General features: G+C 43.7%; 1 protein-coding gene across 1 annotated transcript; it reads right to left on the bottom strand.

The window, feature by feature from the left end:
- Positions 1-1030: 1030 nt before the first annotated feature.
- Positions 1031-13249, bottom strand: LOC119019287. Its single transcript, XM_037097741.1, has 12 exons — positions 13081-13249; positions 11596-11710; positions 11319-11429; positions 10482-10676; positions 10197-10377; positions 7471-7654; positions 7163-7260; positions 6623-7003; positions 6297-6473; positions 5665-5852; positions 3457-3680; positions 1031-2355 (listed from the first exon to the last, which is right to left on the bottom strand). The coding sequence occupies exons 2-12, from the start codon at positions 11677-11679 to the stop codon at positions 1758-1760; spliced, it is 2421 nt and encodes an 806-aa protein (XP_036953636.1). The 5' UTR covers positions 11680-11710; positions 13081-13249; the 3' UTR covers positions 1031-1757.
- Between the last annotated feature and the right edge of the window lie 9448 nt (positions 13250-22697).

Here is a 22697-nt window from a genome sequence, read left to right on the forward strand (position 1 = left end):
GAACTGACCTGTTTGTCTCGTATATCTGTTCTTATCAGCAAAACCCCAGATGAATCATGTGTTTCGCCTGTTTATACCTGGGCTACACAGCTCCAGCGAGGCCTTGTGTGACTGTACAGCTAAAGCACAGAGAGATACAATACAGTAACCTGCGAAGGTCTGAAAGGGGAAACTGTTTCAGGAGTGAACCTGTAAATTCCTAACAGACTGAGCTCCTATCATTGAGGGCCTTGTTTTTCAAAGAGTGGCTGAAAGAAGCTTGTAACACTGCGGGATTTGTTTCAGGCCAAATACAGATAACATTAGCAGACAGACAATGGGGTCACTGATCTGAGTTTTACTTGTAACAGAGAAGCACGAAGGCCTTATCGAAGGAGTCTGCGAATCACAGTGAGGCTCTTGTTCGCCAGCTTATGCTCAGCCAGGCATGATGGTGTACCACTTAGTTTTGCGACCATCTACTACAAATGTGGCTGTTGAGATCGTAGTGGATCAACGGCCAGAGAGAAAAGAAACGCAGGCTCTTTTTAGTGCTGATAACAGAACCTTATCTGCAAGATACTGGATGTTACGAATTGACCTAACAAAATAAGACGCCCTGAACCAGACACCTTTTCTTTTGCAGTAGGGAGTTTTAAGTTCACGCCACCGCAACATCACAAATAGAGGCTTAGTCAGTCTGATGCTGCAGAGCGGGATGACTTCTGCAGATGTAATCTTTAGGTGCGCCAGTCTTATTTATCTGTCATCCTCCCGGGGGCTTTGGAGAGCGTCTTTATCAGGGTTCCACAGAAAGGAATTCGCAAAGACTGCAGATGAAATATGGAGGGATTGGTTTCAGCAGAATCACCGCTGGCAGCCCTGAGAGGAGGAGATAATTACCACTTTGACAAGCTTTGATCACAGGTACAGTTATTCTCAGAACGTCGGTGTTGATAGAACAATGAGATGACGGCCTTGAAATTCAGATGAATTTGCCCTAGTTTTTCTCCCCCCTAACTCCACGCTTAGATTGTGAATAGAAGCTCTGTCTAGCACATAAGGAGACAAGGATGACAAAATGGGGGTAGTTGACGTGGCATGGCTTAGCTGTCAGTTACTCTCTCTTGATTTATAGAAGTAGAGAAAGGGGATCTGGTGACGGCCACTGGGGGTGTGGAGGGGGGGGTGAGTCGTGAGTAAGTCATCCATGACCTGTAAATACTGTGGGTGGAATGAATCACTGTGGTTTCTTTCTTGTCAGGAGGCAGCAAATTATTCAATAAAATGACAGAGGGATCAGTGAGCCCTGTTGCTGGAGTCAGTTTTAGCGAAGTAGGAGGTGTGGAGTCAGGAGGGGTAACGCTGGTGGGAAGGAGCAAAAAAAACAAAAAAAAATAGGAAAAAAAAAAAACTGGTGAAGGTGAAGATGTAACCTCACCGCAGAGAAGAAAGGTTCAGTTTATTGAGATCTCTTTGAAAATGCATCCAGACCACAGTGCAGGCCTAAAGCAAACATGCCTCCTACACTACCTGCCAGGGCTAAACTCAGATGCAGCATTTTGTTAGCAGGGCCACCCACTCATAGGAAGGAAGAGATCTTTGTGTGTGTGTGTGCGTGTGCGTGTGTGTGTGTGTTTGAAGGTCAAACAAGTCAAATGACTCAAGTTTTTCCTCTCTGACCTCAGAATGTAAACAAATAAGTTCTCAAGTCAGCGCTGTGTTTATGTCACATAGGTTCTCGTGGTTTGGTAGTGATTCTCCCACTCCTGCAGCATTCATTTGCATTTCACCTCCTCCTGTATCCTGCCCATTAGCCCCGTGCTGATGTTGTTCTCCTGAAGGCTTAGATGCCTCAGCGGGAGATGCGTCCTGCACAGCAGCGCCCCCATGATGTCATTTCCTCCCACGTCGCTGATGCCATTCCCATCCAGGTCCACCTGTTGCAGACACACGTTCTCTTTCAGCATGTCAGCCAGCAGCCTGACCCCTGGATCTCCCAAATTGTTCTCATCTAGGACGATCTGAGTAAGTGTGCTGTTTCCTCTGAGGCTGTCGAAAAGCTCCTTCCACGCCGCCATATCAGCGCTGCTGGTCTGTGCCAGCCCCAAGTACTGAAGGTACGAGTGGTGCCTCATGTACGATGCTACTACCTTCACCCCGTCGCTGCCCAAGCCATTTCCCCCGATATCAAGTTCAACAAGCGCAAACACCCTGAAAGAGCTCCATCCGGTGGGCACCTGCAGAATCTGATCCGACGGGAAAAGCATCGCCTGCTGGATGGCAGCAGCAGCTCTCGCTGTTTGCTCTTGCAGCGCGGCTATTCCATTTAACAGGGTCAGGACTCCATGGTCACGCAGTTTGTTTCCAAATAAGCTGCAGAGAGAGAAAAGAAAGTGGTAACCATGGACATTTTGATTCCTCTCTGAACTGCTCATTTCAAAGGATTTTCACAAAGGTGTACAATAGCACCTTGACATAGTTTTCTGTTATTAGGGTACATAATGTTCTCTTTCTTCCACTGTATGACAATGTTTTGTATGTTCCTGCTGCTCTGCATAACAATTACGTCAAATGGAAAAATCCTGCATGTCTTATGGATCATTTTAATACACGTTTCCGTTCTTAAAGGCGCAACATGTGAGACTCTTAGTCGAAAAACAAAAAAACCATTTAAAAATCAACGAAAGTTGTCAACAGAAAAAATAGCAGCTTTGATGTCATGACATCTACGTATTGTGATGCAGAGATATCTACTTAAGTTAGCATGCTAAACAGCTAGCCCCAGCCTGTCCAGTCCAAATCACCTGTAACATTAGTTTGAACCCCCCCCCCCGCTAACCAGCTAACTTGTTAACAGCAGCTACAGTTAGCAGTAATTAGTGTTTACTGAGGTGATATGCTGCCCCCTTTTATTTTGCAATAGGAACAACATTTGGAGCAAACTACTCAACTCTACTGAGCTAAGCTAACTAGCTTAGATAAGATAGTGGTATCAATCCTCTCATGGGAAACAAAAAATATGAAAATAAAGTGACGATCTATTCCTGAGCCTATTAAGAAGACAGACACCGCTCCAGTTGTGCTCTCGCTGTGTCTCACACATCTGTCAACGTCTCTGAACAAATGTCACAGATGAGCTCCTTCACGTTAACTGTACTTTGTGTGGAGAAAGAAAATCACTCAGAAAGGTAAGGCACTGGAGGCATTTCTTGTTCACATGAAAAAGACAGATTGTGTAATTCAACAGCAAAAGGCTAAGATTTTATACTTCAATGCCAAGGCCGTCCTTGGCTTAACTGTGTCTTTTTACTGTCTCTTCAGTTTTATTATGTTCTTTTCTAAAGTCATACTGGAACACTTTTCAAAAAGGCTGGTATCCTCACATCAGCTTTTTATTCAGTCTGTTGTCCATATTCAATTGTTCTCCTTTCATAGATTTGGGCGTAACATGGACCAGTGGTGCATGGGACTTACTGTAAGCCCCTGACCTGGGGCTTCACTCCCAGGACATCCAGCAGGATGTGAGCGCCATATGGGCCGATGAGGTTTAGGTTGAGGTTGAGCAGTGTGACCTCGGACAGGCTGCTCTTGAGGGCCCCCGCCAGGCTCAGCAGAAGGTCGTCCGTAAGGTCCGTGTTCCTCAGAACCAGCTGCTCCACCTCATCAGATGTGCTCAGCACCGTCATCATGGCATCGAGCTACAGTAACAAACCAAGAGACAATCATATTATTGGATTTGGTTTTGATCTTGGTGCAAAACGCCAGTGTTTAATAATTTGTTTATTTGACAGTGACACCACTTAGCTATGCCAGAGTTAGCTATGAGCCAATTTACATCCGTAGTCCCTGAGCAGGAGAGAGAGATAACATCTCACAGGGATGTAGAAACTTTAATTCCAAAGGTTAAGACATCCATCAGTCAGAGATTAACAACTGGACTGTGGAAAGATGTTACAAGGCTATAGAACTGAGGAGTTGTTAGAAATGAACAACTCTTACAACAACACTGATACATTTATTTATTCATAGTGTTTTGATTTTCTATAATCCTGGTAGACACATCTCGTCTCCCACACGAGGATGCACGGCTGCACAAAGAAATGATGCAAAAAGGAATATCTCATCTAACTTCTAGTTTACCTCCATCGCCAGAAAGTTTTAGGTTTTCCGAAATATTTCTGTACCTCATAGCACAAAGAGATTGTTTTGCCTCATACAGAAACACATTTGAGAGCAGAGTTCTGCGAACCTTTGATAGTATTAACTGTCTGCATGAGAGAGCAGCATGGCTCCAAAACGCGTTTGTTGGCCAGAATCGAGACGTGAGCTGGACAGGTGCTGGAGCTTCTCTAAACACAGAGGGGGGCTGAGAGTCCAGAAGACATATGGTCTGGCTGTGGGCCACCGCCACCGTGCCACTTTGCTGGACCTTGAGGAATTTTTCAGGCACCTTCCGAAGCTCTTTCATCATGATGGGTGAGTCCGGGCCGATTGCCTGCCTGTCTCAGATAAAACTCAGCGACCATTTGTTACAGACTGTTTGTGTATTAACCTTCACGATGATGGAGTGATCCTTTAAGGTGGAATGACTACAAACTGATAACACAGCAGCCCTTTTTTTCAGGTATCGAAGTATATTTTAGATATTTGAGTTTTATTTCTAACATTGTGTGTGAAATCGATAGACAGAGAAACACTGGAGGCTACATCAGGGGAAGAGAAACCTGTCATTCGCCCTTTGATCTAGCGCGTTTCTCCCAACGGATATACATCTCTTAAGACTAATACAGGTTTTGGCGCTAGTAAATTACGTGGTATTGAGTCAGTCCATAGACTCATTTATTTCGACAATACCCGATTCAGCATTTTAGGCAGTATCAGAGGCACTTTTGGTATCATTAGGCGAGCATGCCTTATTTGAAATGCGTCATCTCACTGAAATGCTGCTAAACAAATTTTGCATCTTGAAATTTGACCTTTTGATGAAGTCAGAGCATCATTTCTGCTGCGTCTTTGTGAAAAGTTCAGCCAAGTCACTATGCATGTGATGTAGGTGTCATATCACGTTATCATTGTCGTCATCAGGAGGCGGAGGGGAAGGTGGTGGAGTTACAAGTGAGAAGGGACCACAACGTTCCAACATTTGTAAGTGTGACATCGCTGGAGATTTTTAATAAGACCTTGGGACGTCTCCAGCCACGGGGGAGGTCAACACATCTGCAGCCATGTTTGTGGCAATGAAGACATGATCTTTTCTTAACCCTCACCAACTGTTTTGTTTTGTGCCTACACCTAAACAGGGCTCAGCATAGTGTTGTGACAAAAGAGCAATAGATCCTGAAGAAATCAAAATTTTATAACTTATCTAGGGTTTTGCAAAATCATCATTTGTCAATATATTTCACACATGTTCTGGTGATTGTGGTGGAAAGAATTGCATTATGATTTCCCTATTAAGGCTGAATGCTAAATAACTACTTAACATGACTGAGACATGTTTCCCCGCAAAGGAAAAACATGTTTTCTATTGATGTTCATTGTATTATTTGGCAACTGTATTATCAGTTTCACCTCATACTGCAGGGATAACGGTATTTTAAGGGCTTCTGTCAGTGATGTAATGCCAAGAGCATCCTTGGCAAAAACAGGGATTCACCACAGTAATTTGTGTTGAACACACACCTGCGCCTGCAGGTCTTGTTCTTTGACAGGCTCCTCTTTGCCAGCACTCTGGCTGGCCGTGTCCTCCTCTTCCTCTGGCTCTTCATCAGGCTGCAGGACCGTGTCACTTTCTGCGCTGAGCTCCACATCTGAGCCTGGAGCTTTGGGGCACGATGACAATCTCCTCTGGAGCCGGCACCTCTCCAAGACTTGGCATATGGAGAGAAAAAAAAAATAAAAAGACCAACTCAGGCGCAAGAAAACTGCCTCTCCTCAAGCCAAGTGCACGTAGTGAAATTGATACCCAGTGCTGATGTGAGAATGCAAATAATGAAATCTAAAATACAGTTTGAGCATTCGTGTTCGATAGAGAAAACAAGTCCACTGCAGTGAGGTGTGTGTGTGTGTGTGTGTGTGTGTGTGTGTGTGTGTGTGTGTGTGTGTGTGTGTGTGTGTGTGTGTGTGTTTGTGTGTGAGCGATATCTGCATAACCTCTCCCCCACGTCATCCGTCCTCCGCTAAGCAGACATTGTTCAAGGCATCACTTTATTGCAAATTCACCATTTTCTGCTCAAGTGTATTATGTAAATCAGTTACAGCACTCTAGGGGGATTCCAGTACATTCCTACTGTGCTGCGGTTTTCTTTACTCACTGCTCCCCTTGAACCAGTTGTGTTTGTTTGGGCCCTGCTCCAACGCAGCGCTCATTTCCACACATTCTTCGTAGAAGTCCTTCAGTCTTTCCCCGTCTCTGCTTTTCCCATTTGATCCCGCGGCCTTCTGTTTCTCTCTGTTCTGCTTAGTCAGAGCTTCCTCATCCTGCAATGAATCTTTGAAAAAGAGACGCTCTTGTTCTTAAGAATATCTAATGGAAACACCACATGCGGATGAATTGAAGGTCACCTGCACCCCGAATCGAAAAGCATTTTATCCCCCTCTATTTTTCTGTGTGCTCTGAACGGAATAAAACGGCGCTCACCGAGAACTTTGTCTGTCTTGTTCAGTCGCAGCTGCTCCGGAGCTTTGACATTGCCGGTGGATCTCTGCTCGTCTCTGGCAGGCGATGATTTGTCTTCACGCTTTTCCGTCACTGTTGACCTCCGAGCGACCTCCGAGCCCTTGCTATCTGGTCCCTCTTCCCTCTTACTTCCAGCTGTCTTGCCTTTGCCCCCTCTCTGATTGGTTTGACCCTTGCGTCGTTTCCTCTTGGAGGTCTCTTTAAACCCAGCCATTGCAGGGTCCTCGCTGTCTGTAGATCCTCCGCCGCCTTCCTTGATGTGTTTTCTTGTCCTCCTCGCCGATTCCTTCTCTGGTTTGGCGGGGATAAACAGAGGGGATGATGGACACGACTCGACAGGGCCTGCAATGGAGGCAAAATGAAAGGAAGAAGAAAAAAATGCTTTGTGGGACATTTTGTCTTTAAACTGGTCCATTAAAATCAAGAACTGGGCCTAATGTCAAAAAAATGCTGATGAATAAGCTTTAGGAAAATTGAGACACTCATTTCCAGGCTTTGTACCGTTGCCAGGGCTCTGCTCTAGGGGGGGAATTAAGTTCTCCTTTGTGCCGTTGTTCAGCTGCTGGCAGGAGCTGTATTTGTTTCGGAGACTTGTACATCTGAAAAAATGAAAAATGTGCTTTCATCGTGACTCATATTTCCCCCCTTGTACCACCACCAACACCATTCCCTCATGCAATATGCATCCTTGTCCTCCTCTGTCAACCCACAATACGTTATATGGCTTTACCCAATCTGTTTTGACTGGAACTAATTTCTCATTTTCTGCCAATGCTACGCCGTCCGTCTCCCGGAGGATGAAATCTGACCTGTAACAGGGTGTCCCGCCGGACAGCCAAGTCAACCTGAAGCAGCTCTTCCTGCCCTGCTGGAAGCCGGGAGCGTAGCGGTACTCGCAGCAGGAGCTGATTCTGGCCACCATGATGCCGTTTACATATAGGGTGGCGCTAAAGGGGTAACCTCTGTGTCGCTGGGAGACAAACTGGAACTGCTCTGAAAGATACAAGGGGAAACATGTTATGTAATCCTCGAAGGTTGGAGATGTTTGATCCTCCTAACTGATTCAGCATGGCGGTCCGTCTGTCTCGTTTGGCTTACATCGCTGTGAAGGTCAACAGGTTCGGGGACGGTTTCATTTGTGTTTATTTGTGTTACGCTCATGACGGAAGGCAGCATCTAGGCAACAGAATACAGCAGTGGTTCATAATGTCTCTGGCCTGTGACCCTTCATAATCGAGCAGTGCCACTCATCACTGGCTGCATATTAGAGGGAGATTTATGCGCAGTTTCCCTTTAGTAGAGGCACTTATTTTAATGTTAACGGCTCCACAACCACCTTTTTGCGACAGAATTATCAGTAACACTTTGGATTGGAGAGCACATACGCACCATTAACTGTTTTGCTATCAGCATACACATAATTCACCAGTAGAACCTGTGTAGGTTAATAAGTGTCAAACCTTCAAAGTGGAACATATTCTGATTTAGGATGTGCTTTGTGTTTTGTCACAAGAAAAATCTAATTCATTACCTGTTACAAAGATAGAATGACTATTCTTGTGGGGACCACCACTCTGAGCAAAAGCATATTAAGATCTTTGTTCATGTACAATGTCCTCATACTACTGTCAATAAGCAGTAATCAAGAGGGCACAATTCTTAGTTAATGGCTGAGTAGTTGTAGAATATAATCATGGACAACTAGGGCATTAATCAGTACTTTATAAATACTAATAAACAGCTACTTAATGGTTGATATGTGTTTCTTAATATAAACTGCTTCTGTTAGGACATCTAGATTATTTTGTGTCCTCATCAGAAAAACTAAATCAAAACATTTGTTGTCAGGCAGTGACCTCTAGTGGCTTCAGTAATTACAACAGCTGCAAAGGAGAAGGTGAGGAGAAGAGCTATAAAGACTGAAAAGTCCATGTAGAGAGGAGAAAACAAGCACAGGACTTTTGTTCAGGGGACCAGACCAGCAGTCAGCAGTGAGTTCTTTTAACTTACCGATATTCTGAACAGAAGTTACAGATGTAACGTAGAGATTTTACGTCAAATCTACTGTACATTTCTCCCTAAAGCTAAGCAAGTTGTTTTCATGCCTAAACCTGTTGACCGTACGACAAGGGTGTGTCGTTGTGACGCTGCAACAGTTAAGCTGTCATGGCTGAGATAGCATACATTGTTTTGGGAGACGCTGACGATCAATGGAAGTCTGTATCGGATTGGGCCTACAAGATATAAACAATGCAGCCAAAGCAGTCTGTAATTTTGTGTCTTTTCATTCTTTTTTCTGCAAGCCCACAGTTGGGAACAACAGGCATTCAGAATGTCACATTATCTTTACAACAAACCAAGTCAAGACCAACATCTGACTCTCTTAAGTCCAATTTAGGAGAATCGAGGGGAGTAAGACTTGTGGGAAGAGCAAAATCCAAGATCTAAGGCTAATTCAAAAAGACTGGGCCATCATTTGCACTCATGTGTAACCGCTGCAAGTTACTGTCAAGAGAGGATATATCAGAAGAAATTCAGATATGCAAAGAGTGTAAAGGGTTGGCTCATTCACCCATATAATAAAAACAACACTTAGCTTTAGTTCCACTGTGTTTATGGATGCAGATAACCTCGTTTTTATTTTGTTTCTAGATGTCTCCCTCCAAGCCTTTTGTTTACACCAGAATACAATAAAGGGGAGTCAAATTTTGTCTGTGGCGCTCACAGCTTGGAAAAAAAAATCACATTTTAAAAATTCAGTAGCAACAACAACAGTGTCCCTGTTTCTGTGGACAATCCACAGAGCACCCTGCCAAAAACCTCTCCTGCAGCGGCTCTTTCTTCTTTAAAATGACGTTCCAGTGAAACTGTTCCCAAAAAATGTGCTTGTCACAACGAAGTCTGAAGCCACTGGACTACTGTATCTACAGTGGACGTAACATTATATTGTGTAAAATCAATGGCATGAAAGTGCTGTTGTTTTGCTTTTGTTTTTTTGCCTCCACATGCACTGTCTCCTCTTTTTGTTTTCATCTTGTACAGCTACGGAGGATTTTGTAAACAGATCACAACCACACCTCCGAGCACAAATCCATAACCTCTCTCTTGTGCATCTGCCTGAAACTGTGATTCCCTCCCTGCAGTGACTGTAGTACAGTGTGTATCGACATGTACCGGCTGCAGAGATGAAATAACTTGTCTTGTCTCCTGACTTCGCGGCGGTAGTCTATCAGGTCACCCTTCAGCTCCCTTTTCTTGTTCTGCTTCAGCACTGTACGTCCTCATCGTCCTTTTTACAGTCTTGCTTCGAGGCCAAATGGGTAATTAAATGTGTGAAAAGAGGGAGAAGATTCAACGCCTCTCATTTCACTCAATTATTCTGAGCTTCTGTTAAATGAGGCAAAAAAAAGTATTTTTTTTTCCCCCTTTAGATTTCTGACACTCTGCAATAAATTGCGTTACAAAAACTGAGCGCTCTTTTGTTCACATTCGTGACCATTCTTGCAAGACAGCTTTGAACGTTCGTCGCTCCCACCTCCTGGAGTCACCAGGTCTTTGAAGACGCAGATATTCTCCCCTCCGTTGACTTGCTGGAGCACCTTCAGTTCATCCCGTGTCAACCCCAGCCCCCCCGAAGCCCGACGACCTTGTCCCAGGTAGACCATCGTCACGGTAACGTTGGATTTCTTTGCCTCTTTCTGTGCCTTCAGGGAACTCTGGCGTGGAGAGAGAGAGAGAGGACGACAGGAAGAGCTAAATATTTCATGTTGGAAAGAAGCGCGAGTGCATTTACTGGAATTCTTTGCAGATATGAGAGTACCTGCTTTTTAGGGTGAGCTCCACTTCTCTGAGAGGCCACTGAGGAGAAAGATCCTCTTCTTTTGTCGTACAGGTAAGGGCAGGACTGACTCAGAGCCCCTTTCATCGAGCTCAGACTGGACACCTTGGTTGTGATGGCTGGGAGGTAAACGTCGTCTTTAGCAGTTCTCTTAGAATGGGCCACTGAGTCGTCCAGCTGTGTTGAGAACAATGCATCAATTAAACGGGTGAATCCATGATACATCTCGTTTTAACCCTGCGTGCCTTCTTTCTTTTTGTGACAACAACCGTGGGACACTACATGGACACAGGAACACTGTGTAAAACCGCTGTTGGTAAACACAGTTAGTCTACAGTTGATTCCCAGATGTAACAATGACTGTGGTCCAGATCTGGCCCACAGCAGACACTTTCATCCTGCCCACATACCGCGTGGAATGATGGCCTTCCGGCGGTCCGCTACCAGATCTGAACCACAAAGAGGCCATAGCCATGGTGGCATGTCAACCAAGAACGAACAGAATAAACCAGAACAGTCTAAAATCTGGGCCATAGTTCATTTCTCCTTTGGTGGGCTGGATCTGGCCCATTAATGAGAAAAGAATAGTTTCTCTAAAATGTTTATTTGTTCCGGTCCTTTTTTCGATTTTCCAAAAACTTTGCGAGAAAAACATCAAAATCCTCCTCTAAGTCGGTGTTCCTCGTTGACCCTAAAGCAGATTTGTCTGAGCTTTTCTGAGAAACTCCTCTGTGTTCTCCTCTCAACCTGTTAATAAGTTAAGGCATCAGTCATGTCATGAAAACAACGGGAAGGACGTAGCAAGAGCTGAATGCTGACCTTGTAGATCTCCACCGTGTCAGGATTCTCGAGGAGGAGGAGTTTGCTCTTCGCTCTGATCAGACTGGCGATGGAGTGGACCATTTTAGCATCTCTGGGCTGAGCTGGGATCTGCAAAAAAATAACACTCGTCTTACTCCTTTAATCCATTCAAACAGGATGTTCAGTCACACAACCAATAACATTCACAGTGATGCTGAACTTGGAAGAGGTGAACGGTTTAAGAAACATGACACAGCTGTGGAGCTGACGGTCAGGCGTGCATCAGGACACTTACAGGAGTGTCTCTGTCTCCTCCATGGACTCCTCTGTGGAAGAAATCCTGAAGGAGAGTGTTGCTGTTTCTCCTGAATCTGCTCATTGATTCCCTCAGACACCACGGACACAGCTGCCTACCAGCACAAGGCAGAGAAAGCAACACATTGACTTTGACAAACAGTCCTATAATTCTTTTTCCATTCAGGTTTATGATCAGTATCACGGTGACCCCTCTGTAACCGAGGCGTTTTTTTTGCCTACTTTTGAACCAGTTCTTTGCATTTCGGCAGCCGTGTTGAAAATCACGCTTTTGCAGACAAACTTTTAAATCTGTAACTGCCCGGAGTGAGTGAGAGTGAGCGGAGGATGCGGTGAATGAATAGCGTCAGGAACAGAATCTCCCCGTCCGGGCCTCATGTGCTCAAAACAAGATAAATCCACCTAGGGGAAACTGAATTAAGATGACAGTGATCTTTTTTTCCACTCTGAGCTAACAAGCCTCTATTGTTTCCTCCACAGCCTGTCAGTAACTCACACTATCTGAAACCTGATCGCTTTATCGTGGCCGTGTCATCTGCTGGGCTGAGTGCTTCTGGGACACGAGGCAGCAGGCAGACAGCCATGTCCTGAGATTAGCAGCCCGTGTATGCATGAGTGCGCCTCAGCTTCAGGTGGCAAACAGGGAGAAAAATAGGACTTGCAAGGTACAGAAGATTGCCAACGTTGCATTTTGCCTTGAAGGTTGTCAGACTCCCTCAGACGTACATGTCTTAGCACTTCACTGCAGCTATCATAACCTGTCTTTAACCCTTTTGTGGTAGGAAACAACACATTTTTTTTATTTCTTTTTTTTTTTTTTGTGGATGCACCAGCACAGCAACAATGCCAAAAAAAGAAGAATCCAGATCCTTTGACTGAAAAATAAAATAGCAACATCTTACTGAAACTGTAGGCACACACTGTGTGACTTAAATGAAAGCACAAAGCCATTGCAAACTGCAAACAAAATGTTCTTCTAGTTGCAAGAGCAAAAGTGATGATGAGCGAATGTGTATGCAGCATTTTTTAAACCAGGTAGTTTCCTCATTAAAGTATTCGTAAGTATTTTAAACGTTTGTGTTTTCTTTTTACAATCTTTTTGTTATGTGGTGAAGTAGAGGAGAAATTTAAAAACAAAAAACATTCAGGTAAAGTTCATCGGCATGGAGCTTAATTACAGCATAAAAGTAAGTATACTTATCTAAGTGTATTTAGATATACTTATTTCCCACCACTATATACAAATGTGCTTGTTTCAAACACTCATTTATGAGCTAACTAATAAAATACCTCATTTATACAGACATAACATCAGGGATTACTCACGTTGTCACTGACTGCTTTTTATACCTGCTTTTTAACTGCTCAACCTTCTTTCCAGTGACTATCTGTGATAAAGTATTTTTTCTCCCCCCCCCCGCTAACTAATTTTCCGTCAAACCCCACCGCAGGACAGCGATCTTACCTGTTGTCTTGTCCAGGTACGGAGCTGAATGTGTCGTTTCCACCTGGTGATCTGATCCCTCCACAGCTGCTGATCTCCTGTTCTCTGCTCCCCCTTCACACAGCCAGCCGGTGACACCTGAGCAGACGACACCTTTGGCACGGGGTCTCCGCCGCCTGACGCTGGTCCCTCATCCATCTTTGAACGCCTCTGACCTTCGCTCTGTAACGCTCTGGCAGCATGTGATGTCGATTACGAGGCCGTCCCTGTCGACACAGCGACATTAGAGATTTATTAACTGATTTGTGAGAACGCTGGGAACCATTTAACATCCTGAGTACGGTTTGATTGCTTTTTTGTTGTGTGTTTGGTTTGGAAGGCTGATCGTCGTGTTTTTAGTAATTGAATCATCATTAAGCTGCCAAAAAAACTAACGCCAGTTTTCTACAGTTTTATAGCTGACCACTTCCATGCCAAACATTTAGGGATTGAGCTTTAGCTTTGCAGCCTCTAAAACAGTATTTAGACCACTGTGAGATGCCAAAAAGTGGCAAGACTAATTTATTATCTGTTAAATGAGGCAATTGCATTATAGTAATAGGGACATTACGCAATGTATGGCTTTATTTGAATAGATCATTTACAAAGGAAAGGAAGGAATAATTGGATAATAGTCCCTGTACAACAGGATTTTATATGAATCTCAGGACTTCTTTTCCAAGTTTTCCCTCCACTGATAAAGACAGTATGGTGTGGTTGGATGCCCATGAAAAGGCGACCGCAGTCATATCACTGTTGAAGGCTTTGAAACAGGTTACATCCGACCATTGGGCACACACACATATTGTCAGATTATTGGCATGATTAGCGCCACGGAAGTTCCGGCTATCACAGCTGGTCAACAGACGAATCGTAGAGATTCATCTCATTCCCCTGAGGGATCAACAAAAGTCGGCCATGTGATCGCCATCATTTATGTTTCCAGCAGTGGATACAGAACATATGCCAACAATTGAAATCTCATTGATTAAAAAAAAAAAAAAAGAAAGACAGAAAGAAAAAAAAAAGAAATGGCTTTGTCCTGAAAATGTACACATGCGTCACTGCACCAGTTATCGAGGGACTGTGCGGTCGTTGGCCTCATACGGTGTTATTGTTACCTAACAAGCATTTTCCTGCTGTTGCCCCATAAAGGCCTGCTCACTCTCTCTTCATCTCTCCTCTGTGAGCTCTCTGAATGCTTGTTCTGTGCTCACGCCTCAGCTCTCTCAGAAAGCCTGACCCTCCTCGCATGCACTCGCTGGCATGCAAGGAGTTTCTTATGTGCCGTGGCACATCCAAAGGGCCCGCCGGAGGCCAACGGGCTCCGTCTGCCTGCTGGATCCATTACAGCCATAAACTGATAGGGGGTCTGAGTGTATTTGGCTTGGCAGAACAGTATTTGCTTCCTGCCACGCTCACTGAAGCGATGTGTCAGTTTATTATGGGCCCGCCACACACCTCCACCCTCCAGTGTCCACGATGTGACGCATTTCATGAGCGGGGCTTCGCAGGAGGGGTGATTTGTCTTCCTGCTCTGCTCAGCAAATTTTTGAGGGTCGAGATTTGTAAATGTCATCGATGATCAATGCCGAGATATAAGTGAATATTTGGAAGTGAGCAACAAACTGATTGTTGATGTTGGAGTTTAGAAGCTGTGTTGAAGCCATACATCAGTGTGTTTTATAGACAGCTTATGTAATATCCTGCCCTCGGGGGACAGTTTAGATTACTGACCATTCATCCTGCCTCTCATTATGAGAACCAAAGACGCCGAATACATTTCATTTCCTCCTATTCACCCTGTTGTATAATTTGTAACCGATACAGAGCATTGACCTGAAGAAAACTTCTTAGGGAAATGAATCAGATGAGCTGAAGTGTCCCATTATCTTACACCTTCAAGGTGTGACTGGATGGATTTGGTGGAATCATGTCTACATGATGCAGTGATCCGTAAATGCATCTCACTATTAGTGGTAGAGTGTTTCAGCTATGTGTTGGTTACTTTCTGCTAAATTGCTAACTAGTTTTTTACTACATTCATGTTAAGTGCTTGCTTGTTTAAATTAAGACTTTCAGACTCAACAAATATGGGGCACCATATAACCAGAGTAACTGCTAACTGCTGGTTACTGTGGCGGCCTTTAGCTAGTTAGCTCAGTCAGTAATGCAGGTAGTGGTTTGGACTCAGAGTGCAGACAACTACGGGAATGTTTGTGCTGATGGTAGATATCTCTGCACCAAACATATCCACCAGAATGTCAAAAAAAAAATGCTTTCGTATTGCCCCTTTAACGTCATGCATAATTGAGGGTGTTAGCCGCTTTAAGCAACTAGCTAGCTGTCAGCAGCCAGGCTTCATTTAGCCCGCCTCAGCTCCACTTGACCTCGTTGCCCACTATTGGATTTTCCTGGACTTAACTTGCAGAGCGTGACCCGACCTTCATGATGGCTCTTCAGAAATGTGCATGTGATGGTCAGTTTTGCAACAAGATCAGCCTTACATTGATTTGTTTTCCTTTTTGCATGTTTATTCTCCTCCTGATCAAAATGTGAATACATAGCCATGTTTTGTTTGTTTGTTTTTTTATCAAATCATAATTTCTGCTTCTTCCACAGTCATTCCAAGTACCTGTTGTTGGCTGCAGAAGTAAAATTCAAAGGGCACCAGTATTCCTCGGTGGGAATTACTGATCTAAAGGTTAGAACAGGACTGGGTTGTAACAGCAGGACAAATTTGGGTGTGGAAAACAAAAAAGCAGGGTTCAGCCTTCCTCATTACCACTACTGGGGTGCCCTTTAGCCAGACCTTTAACCCCCGGTGGAGTGTGAGGAGCTGCTCAGTTGTTAAAAACGGGCAGCTCCACAAGTATATAACTGTGTGTATGTGAACAGAACTTTCCTGGGCAAGTGAGCATTGCAGCCTTGACTAAACAAAAGAATCGACTCTGAGACATATTTTACATACCGCTTATCTAGAGGCCGAAGACCTTTTAGTTGAGTGCTGGTGTTCTTTATCTGGACACTGAGGTTGGTAGATTGAAAAATACTCAGAAGTAAAACAGATGTGAGCAGCAGTGGGAAAAAAAATGCTCTACAAAACCTGAAAATATGTTTGTGTGCAGGTGACCAAAAAAAAAAAACCTGGATGATTTAAGGACTATTGTTGTAAAGGGTCTGACGATTTTGATCGCGTCGGTTTGCCTTTCTTTCTGGACTTCTGTTTTGTGGTATTGCTTAAAAAATGTCACGAATATCCAGTTCTTCAGTTCTGGCTTTAATAAATCTATGTGTCTTGTCAGCGAAAACTTCAGGATTGGATCATAATCAATTAATAAACCATTCTGTGATTGTTTGTGGAGCAACTTCAGGTCTTTGATCTCTAAGAGAAAAAAAAAAAATCTAAAGACTTAGTGAATACACAGCAGAGCCCTGCCACACTGAGCAAACATCAGCTGCCATGTCCTATTGCTCTCTCATCCCGTCATGTCGGCGTTGCACCACTTGAGGGTGCAAGAAGACCGAGTCAGACCATCACACCATCCAACCCCCTGTCATCTAACTGCACTGCATGAAGAAGAGTGGGCAGGCAGCTCTTCTTGAAGCTCTCCCGGTGGTCTGTTTTTCCTCTGTGGCTAATTACCTCACCGTCTGAAGCGCTGCATCATCTGTACCCGCCGTCAGAAACACTAACTCAAGGCTGCTTATGACTGGCAGCTAGCATATAGTTGAGTTTCCACATGACACTTGGTGTGCAGCAAACACTCCTGTTGTCGCCAGGCAGTCTGGGGAGGGAGGTGTTTGCTCGCCTGGTTGCACCGCAGCATCACATTTCACATTCTGGTTAAATTAATTTAATAGCAAATCGTCAAATGGCGGGAGTGATATTCACTGAAAGCTGGATAACGGCCGATGGGTGAACAAATGCAGCACTCACTGCAGAATGAGTCCACACATTAAGAATTAATCCGAGCATGCAAACACATATGGATGAAGATGCTCTCTCAGCACCTCTGCACGCTGCACTTTGTCAGCTGTGATCTTTTTCAAACGAGGAGTCGCTTGCTGACGGGTGACCTTTACCACGCTGCTGCAGGCTTTCACCTCCCGGGAGGACATGAGGCTGACAAACAATGCTACCAGTAGATGTATATCAGCGTATGAATTACCACCTGAACAAACAGACACGTTTACAATGACTGCATTGTGCTGTAACTGCTTTACCACTGCCAGGGTTGGATTACTGCCCGGGCAGATCAGCTACACCCGGGCCCCAAGATGTATTTCTTACCACCAGATTATATTAAGCACTACATATTTAGCCAGGTTAATTAGGAATATTGGCTGATTGGCTTATTCAATCATGCATTTACGTCACTAACGGGAACATCAGTGACAAAAGGCCTTTACTTTTCTCTTCCAGATGATCCCAGCTGCAGTGTATACCACAGCTGCAGCTTTTGTCACCTGCCCACTCCAGGATATCATGTTTAAATGCACAATATGTATCAATTTTTTTTTTTTTTAAACTAGACCTTTGTTATATACTTTATTTAGTTGCATGCTTTTTAGCTAAGGTAACTAAGTTTTTCATTTACTCGCCATAACACCATAAAATCTGGGAGAGAGTCAGAAAGCGAGGAAGCAACGTGATTTAATGTCACAAATAAAACTCTAAAACATCACCTCCTGTGAACATTTTGAACATTCAGTTTTTAATTAGCAATAAAAGTTGTTTACCAGTGAAGAGATCAGATTCTTTTTTTTTGGCCATTGTTTTGATTAGTGCCAGAAGTTACACGCTGGGCTCTTAAGTAAAAAATTACAGCCCTGTTTTCAGCTTTCTGAATTTCCAATAAAATCAGCGGGTTACTAGAGAGTTTAGTGATCTTTAGATGTAGGGAAAAATATTCAATCCACAGAGGAACAGCCAAAGCCAATTCAAAAAATCTAAATCGACAAATTTTGAACAACTTTTAACGTAAGCAAATAGTTCAACAGCAAAAAAAAACAACAACACCAAAAGAAACATTAAGAATCTCTCCTAATTTATCTTAAACTATTACAGTTGATTGTAAAACTGGCCCTTTACTGGGTTCATGTTTTAGGCAGGTTTCTTACTGTTTTTTAACAGTGGGACCTTATGTGAAAACCCCCTGTCTGGGATCTTAAGTCAACACAACATCCACGTACTGTGTCGGTGGACAGCAAGAGCGGCCTGTCCCTTCTGCACAGGGCAGCGGGGGGGCCGGAGCTGCTCCCAGCTGGAGACTGGCAGAGCCATGTGGCAAGCTGGCACCTCCCTGACCGAGCCGTGGGGAAGGCTGCATGAGAGGAAGCAGCAAAGAAAAAAAAGGAAGTAATGCAGCCTGAATGTTGTAATCTTCGCTGATTACGGGATTATCTCTGTGTGATCATGGCTTGTCTTTTTTTCTTTTACTGAGAATCGTGTGTATTTTATATTGCACACTGTAGTCATCTGGTGTGAAGCACTCTAAGGTTTTGCATGTAATTTGCTTGTTTTACTTGGGAAGCATCACACAAACTGCTTTGCTTCTTTGTCACCTACTGCTTATCTCAGTGCTGCTGTCGCTCCACTTTGTTCTGAGTTTGAACTGTGTGGGTGATATTTTGCATGTCATTTGCATGTTCACCCTGTGCTCGCCGAGAGTTTGCTGTGATTCACTCTCACACTTCAGATGAATAGTTATTTTCCTAAATGTGGATGTGTCTGTGGGACTACGTGTTGGCTCAGTAGAGGTGACCAGTCGAGTTATTTTCTGCGGTTCCTGCTTTTTGCATGCTGAGATCGAGGCTCCATATGGACTATTCGAGGATATAGATTTTCTTTTTTTTGCACTTCATGTTTACCCAGGGCTGTCTGAGAATCTTCATGCATATGTGAATTGAATGGCTTCTTCAGTGTCATCACCTTTATACAAAACGTGACTTGCAGCACTGATGAAATCATTTTAAAAACAATAATGATCATTGTTGGAAGCAGCTGTCATACTTTAAATACGACACCCACACCCTCCTATCTGTTTTGTATTCATGTGTAAAATAGACAAACAATTATAGATTAGACTGCACAGCCAATAAACTTACATTCATGACATCAACACATTAGATTCTAAATCTGGGCTGGAATTAGGAGCACTACACTGTACAGAACTGCTGCGAGAGAATGGTTGATGTCCAAGTTGCAAGGAGAATAGAGGGGTGATTATGTTACTACTGTAGGTTTGACCTTAGTTTCCAAGACACCTGAGAAACCACTGTGGTAATAGTGTCGCTTACCATCCACTGGCCTGTCAGACAACAGGACAATGAGAGAGCTAATTACAAGTGTACAAAGAAAAACAAGGAGGGGCAAATATTAAAGGACTGAACCAGCACTTCCGTGGCAATGTGGCAATCAGTGTGGGTCCAATGACATGTTGCTTTTGTCTTTATTGTGAAAAAATCTGACCTTATAGACAAAGCAGCAGCAGCAGGACTGAGATCAAGAATCAAATCCTCACACGTCAGCACAATAAGATGAAAAAGCAGAGTGTAAGCCATGAGACAGGTAGAACCAGGACAAGCACCCTCAAACTCTGTTCGGCTCTCGGATGATTTCTGCCTGATGGAAGGTGAAGTGGAGTCATCGGTAAATCCCCTGCCGGAGTGTAACAGACAGGAGATTAGTGAGTATGACATGAAGGGGTGCCTCTCTGGGTCTCTGTCTACATTTATCACACAGCAGTATCCTTTACTGAACACGTTCCTCTCCTCTTTTTTTTTTTTCCCAGACAGGTTGAGTGAAGGAGGGAAAGATCTGGCAACCAGGGGCAGAAGAACAGTCTAATCCAATGATAAAAACTCAATTAAGAAGCTGTTCTTCTTGTTTCTTTCATGTTGCTGAATGGTCAGGTGGCATTATTGAGGTCCACGCTGGAATATGTTCAACATTACAATACAGTGAACACCTTCGATTGCATCACGTAAACACCACATAGAGTGGTCACCCGAGACAACTCCCAGTTCAGACTCAAGTTTCAAATCAAGTCTGAAGTCTTCATTAGCAAACTGTAAATCAAGATGCTAGCCTTTCAGATTTAAGATTACCATGTACGTAGGTCTATAATGTGAGAGGTGTCACTTGTATTGACAGATCTCCATCCATCCATCTTCTTCCACTTATCTGGGATCGGGTTGCAGATGCAGCTGTCAGAGCAGGGACACCCAGACTTCCCTCTCCCCAGACTCCCAAGGCGCTCCCAGGCCAGCCAAATGACATAGTCACTCCAGCGGATCTTCCTCTGAGTCTCCTCCCGGTTGGGCATGCCAGGAACACCTCCTGAGCAAGGCGTCCAGGAGACATCCGTTACAGATGCCCTGACAGATCTATCTTATCTAATTTAGCTTATTGTTTTGGCCTCACAGTCTGCAATTTAAAGGATAGGTTCAACCCCCAAAAATATTTAAAAAGGCTCCATACAATTCGTCCATCTTAAATCCTGAGATCCAAAATTACAAATGAATTTGAAAATATATGGACACCCTCTGTACACAATCAAGCTTATGCACATGCTTCACTTGGGGTGCATTCTAAAGCTTTTAGCTTAGCAGCTAAGGCAAAGATTTCAGCTTAGAAAAAGGTGTAAAGAACAGCTTTTTAAAATTAATTTGGGATGTCGGCGCTTCCAGGGAACTGGATTATGCCAGCGGTTTTTGTTTGTTTTTCACATTTTAAAACAAGCCCTAATCTAGCCTTCTCCATTTTTTTTTAAAGAATGCTGCAACCGTGTTTTGCTGTGAAGCTCCCAAGAGGCTTTGACACTTGAACCAACTTTTTGCCAGCATGAAGGTGATTAGGTAATGACTCAATTATTGTTTTTGAGTCAACTTATCCTTTAATAACTTTTGACTCAAAATTGCTCAGCTAAAAACGGTATGCATGATCTGCCAAGCACAAAACAGAAGACGGACACATTTAGCAGCTACAGCTAGCTAGCAAGCTAGCATATATCGTGCATGAGCTTCAGGAGGTGGTGGAGACCAAAGCAGAGTTAAAAGGAGACAGAAGTTTTGACTCACATCTGCCAGGTCACCAGAGACATGACTCCAAAAGTATGCTAACCTGCTGACAAGTCTGCCATGTCAACTAAAAGTTATGTTCTACTAACTAATGTCTCATCTGACAGCAGCTCTGGAGGACGGGAACTTATTGCTACAGTGACTTTTCTCAACAGGAAGAACTCATTTGTCATTTGCTCTGGGAATTATGACAAGTTCGACGTATTCCCCGCTCATTAGCGGAGTCATTCTGGGAGTTTTAGGGGATTGGTAACTGAAGGAGAGCAGACAGTGCGTTGAGGAGGACACTTAATCATGCATCCTGCATTAAAATCAGATGATGATAGTGTAAAATGATCAACATTACAGTTCTTTTAATCTCTTATTACACCCCTGTGTAACGTTAGCGGAAGGTAACACTGGCACAGAACCTTGTGTGGGTTTATAGTGGTGCGTGGGTTGCATATAAGGCTCTTCTGAGACCTGTCGAGGAAGTCAATAAAGATGTGAATCTGATTACTAAGCCCCTGTGTTTCAGGAATAGGCTACACTAATGAACTGCTGATCAGCATTAGAGCTGCCCACACTGAGTCTGTCTGTAATGGCTTTCTTTCATGGCTGTTTGTTGATGGATTAGCGATGACGTTGTTATAACCATAAGCAGGAAACCGAAAATCGGGGTAATCATGGTTATTTGGTGAAAACGTCATGGTTAGGTTAATGAGGTCAGTGAGAAAAACAAGTCAGGCCTTGCTGCGATGTTTTCCCTGTGTGGTTCTTATCTGTGTCAGCCAGACATCGGTTGCACAGGCATAGGAGAAGGGTAATCTACGTGGACTGCTGTCAACTGTTTGCTGTGCTTTTACCAGTGGTGTTTCCTTTCATTTCATGGCTTAGAGTTATCTCTGACTGTCTGACTTCAGTGATTCGGGAGGAAGGTGTGAGGTTACAATCTTGTCAATCTTACTAGTTGGGGAAATGAACAAAAGAGCTTATAAAATGCACTCGGAACTTGGAAAAAGTGACGTAAACACACATGACATCACAGCAGTATGGCAGCACGTATAGTGAACAATTAATTTCTACCTCTTCATCACTTTTTACTTTATATATAATGTTTGTGATACAAATACAACTTTGTAGCTGTCATTTTTCCTTTCATTCAGTTGATCCGTGCTTAGAAGACTTTGAGCATCTGCATTAGGAGCCAACTCCTCTTGTCTTTATTTAACAGTGAGTGCCCTCAACTGTTACATCAGCAGCTTAGGTCGGAGTCTTTCCATTCAAACACGGGTTTACAAGCAGATGCACCGGGAAACTTGTAGATTGGAAGTCGACTCGGAAATTCCGACTTCTGACTCGCAATGGAATGCACCATTAAACCTGCCTGACACGGCTCTACGACTTCATCTGCGACCAGTTTCCAAAGCCAACATATCACTTATCAAAAGCTGTGTGATAGCATTTTCCGTAATTACGTTTGGCTGAAACTATAATAACACACCGTGTCATGTAGACAGTAAGTACGTCCAACT

Source organism: Acanthopagrus latus, chromosome 5 (genome assembly GCF_904848185.1).
Source record: "Acanthopagrus latus isolate v.2019 chromosome 5, fAcaLat1.1, whole genome shotgun sequence".
NCBI classification, from domain to species: domain Eukaryota; kingdom Metazoa; phylum Chordata; class Actinopteri; order Spariformes; family Sparidae; genus Acanthopagrus; species Acanthopagrus latus.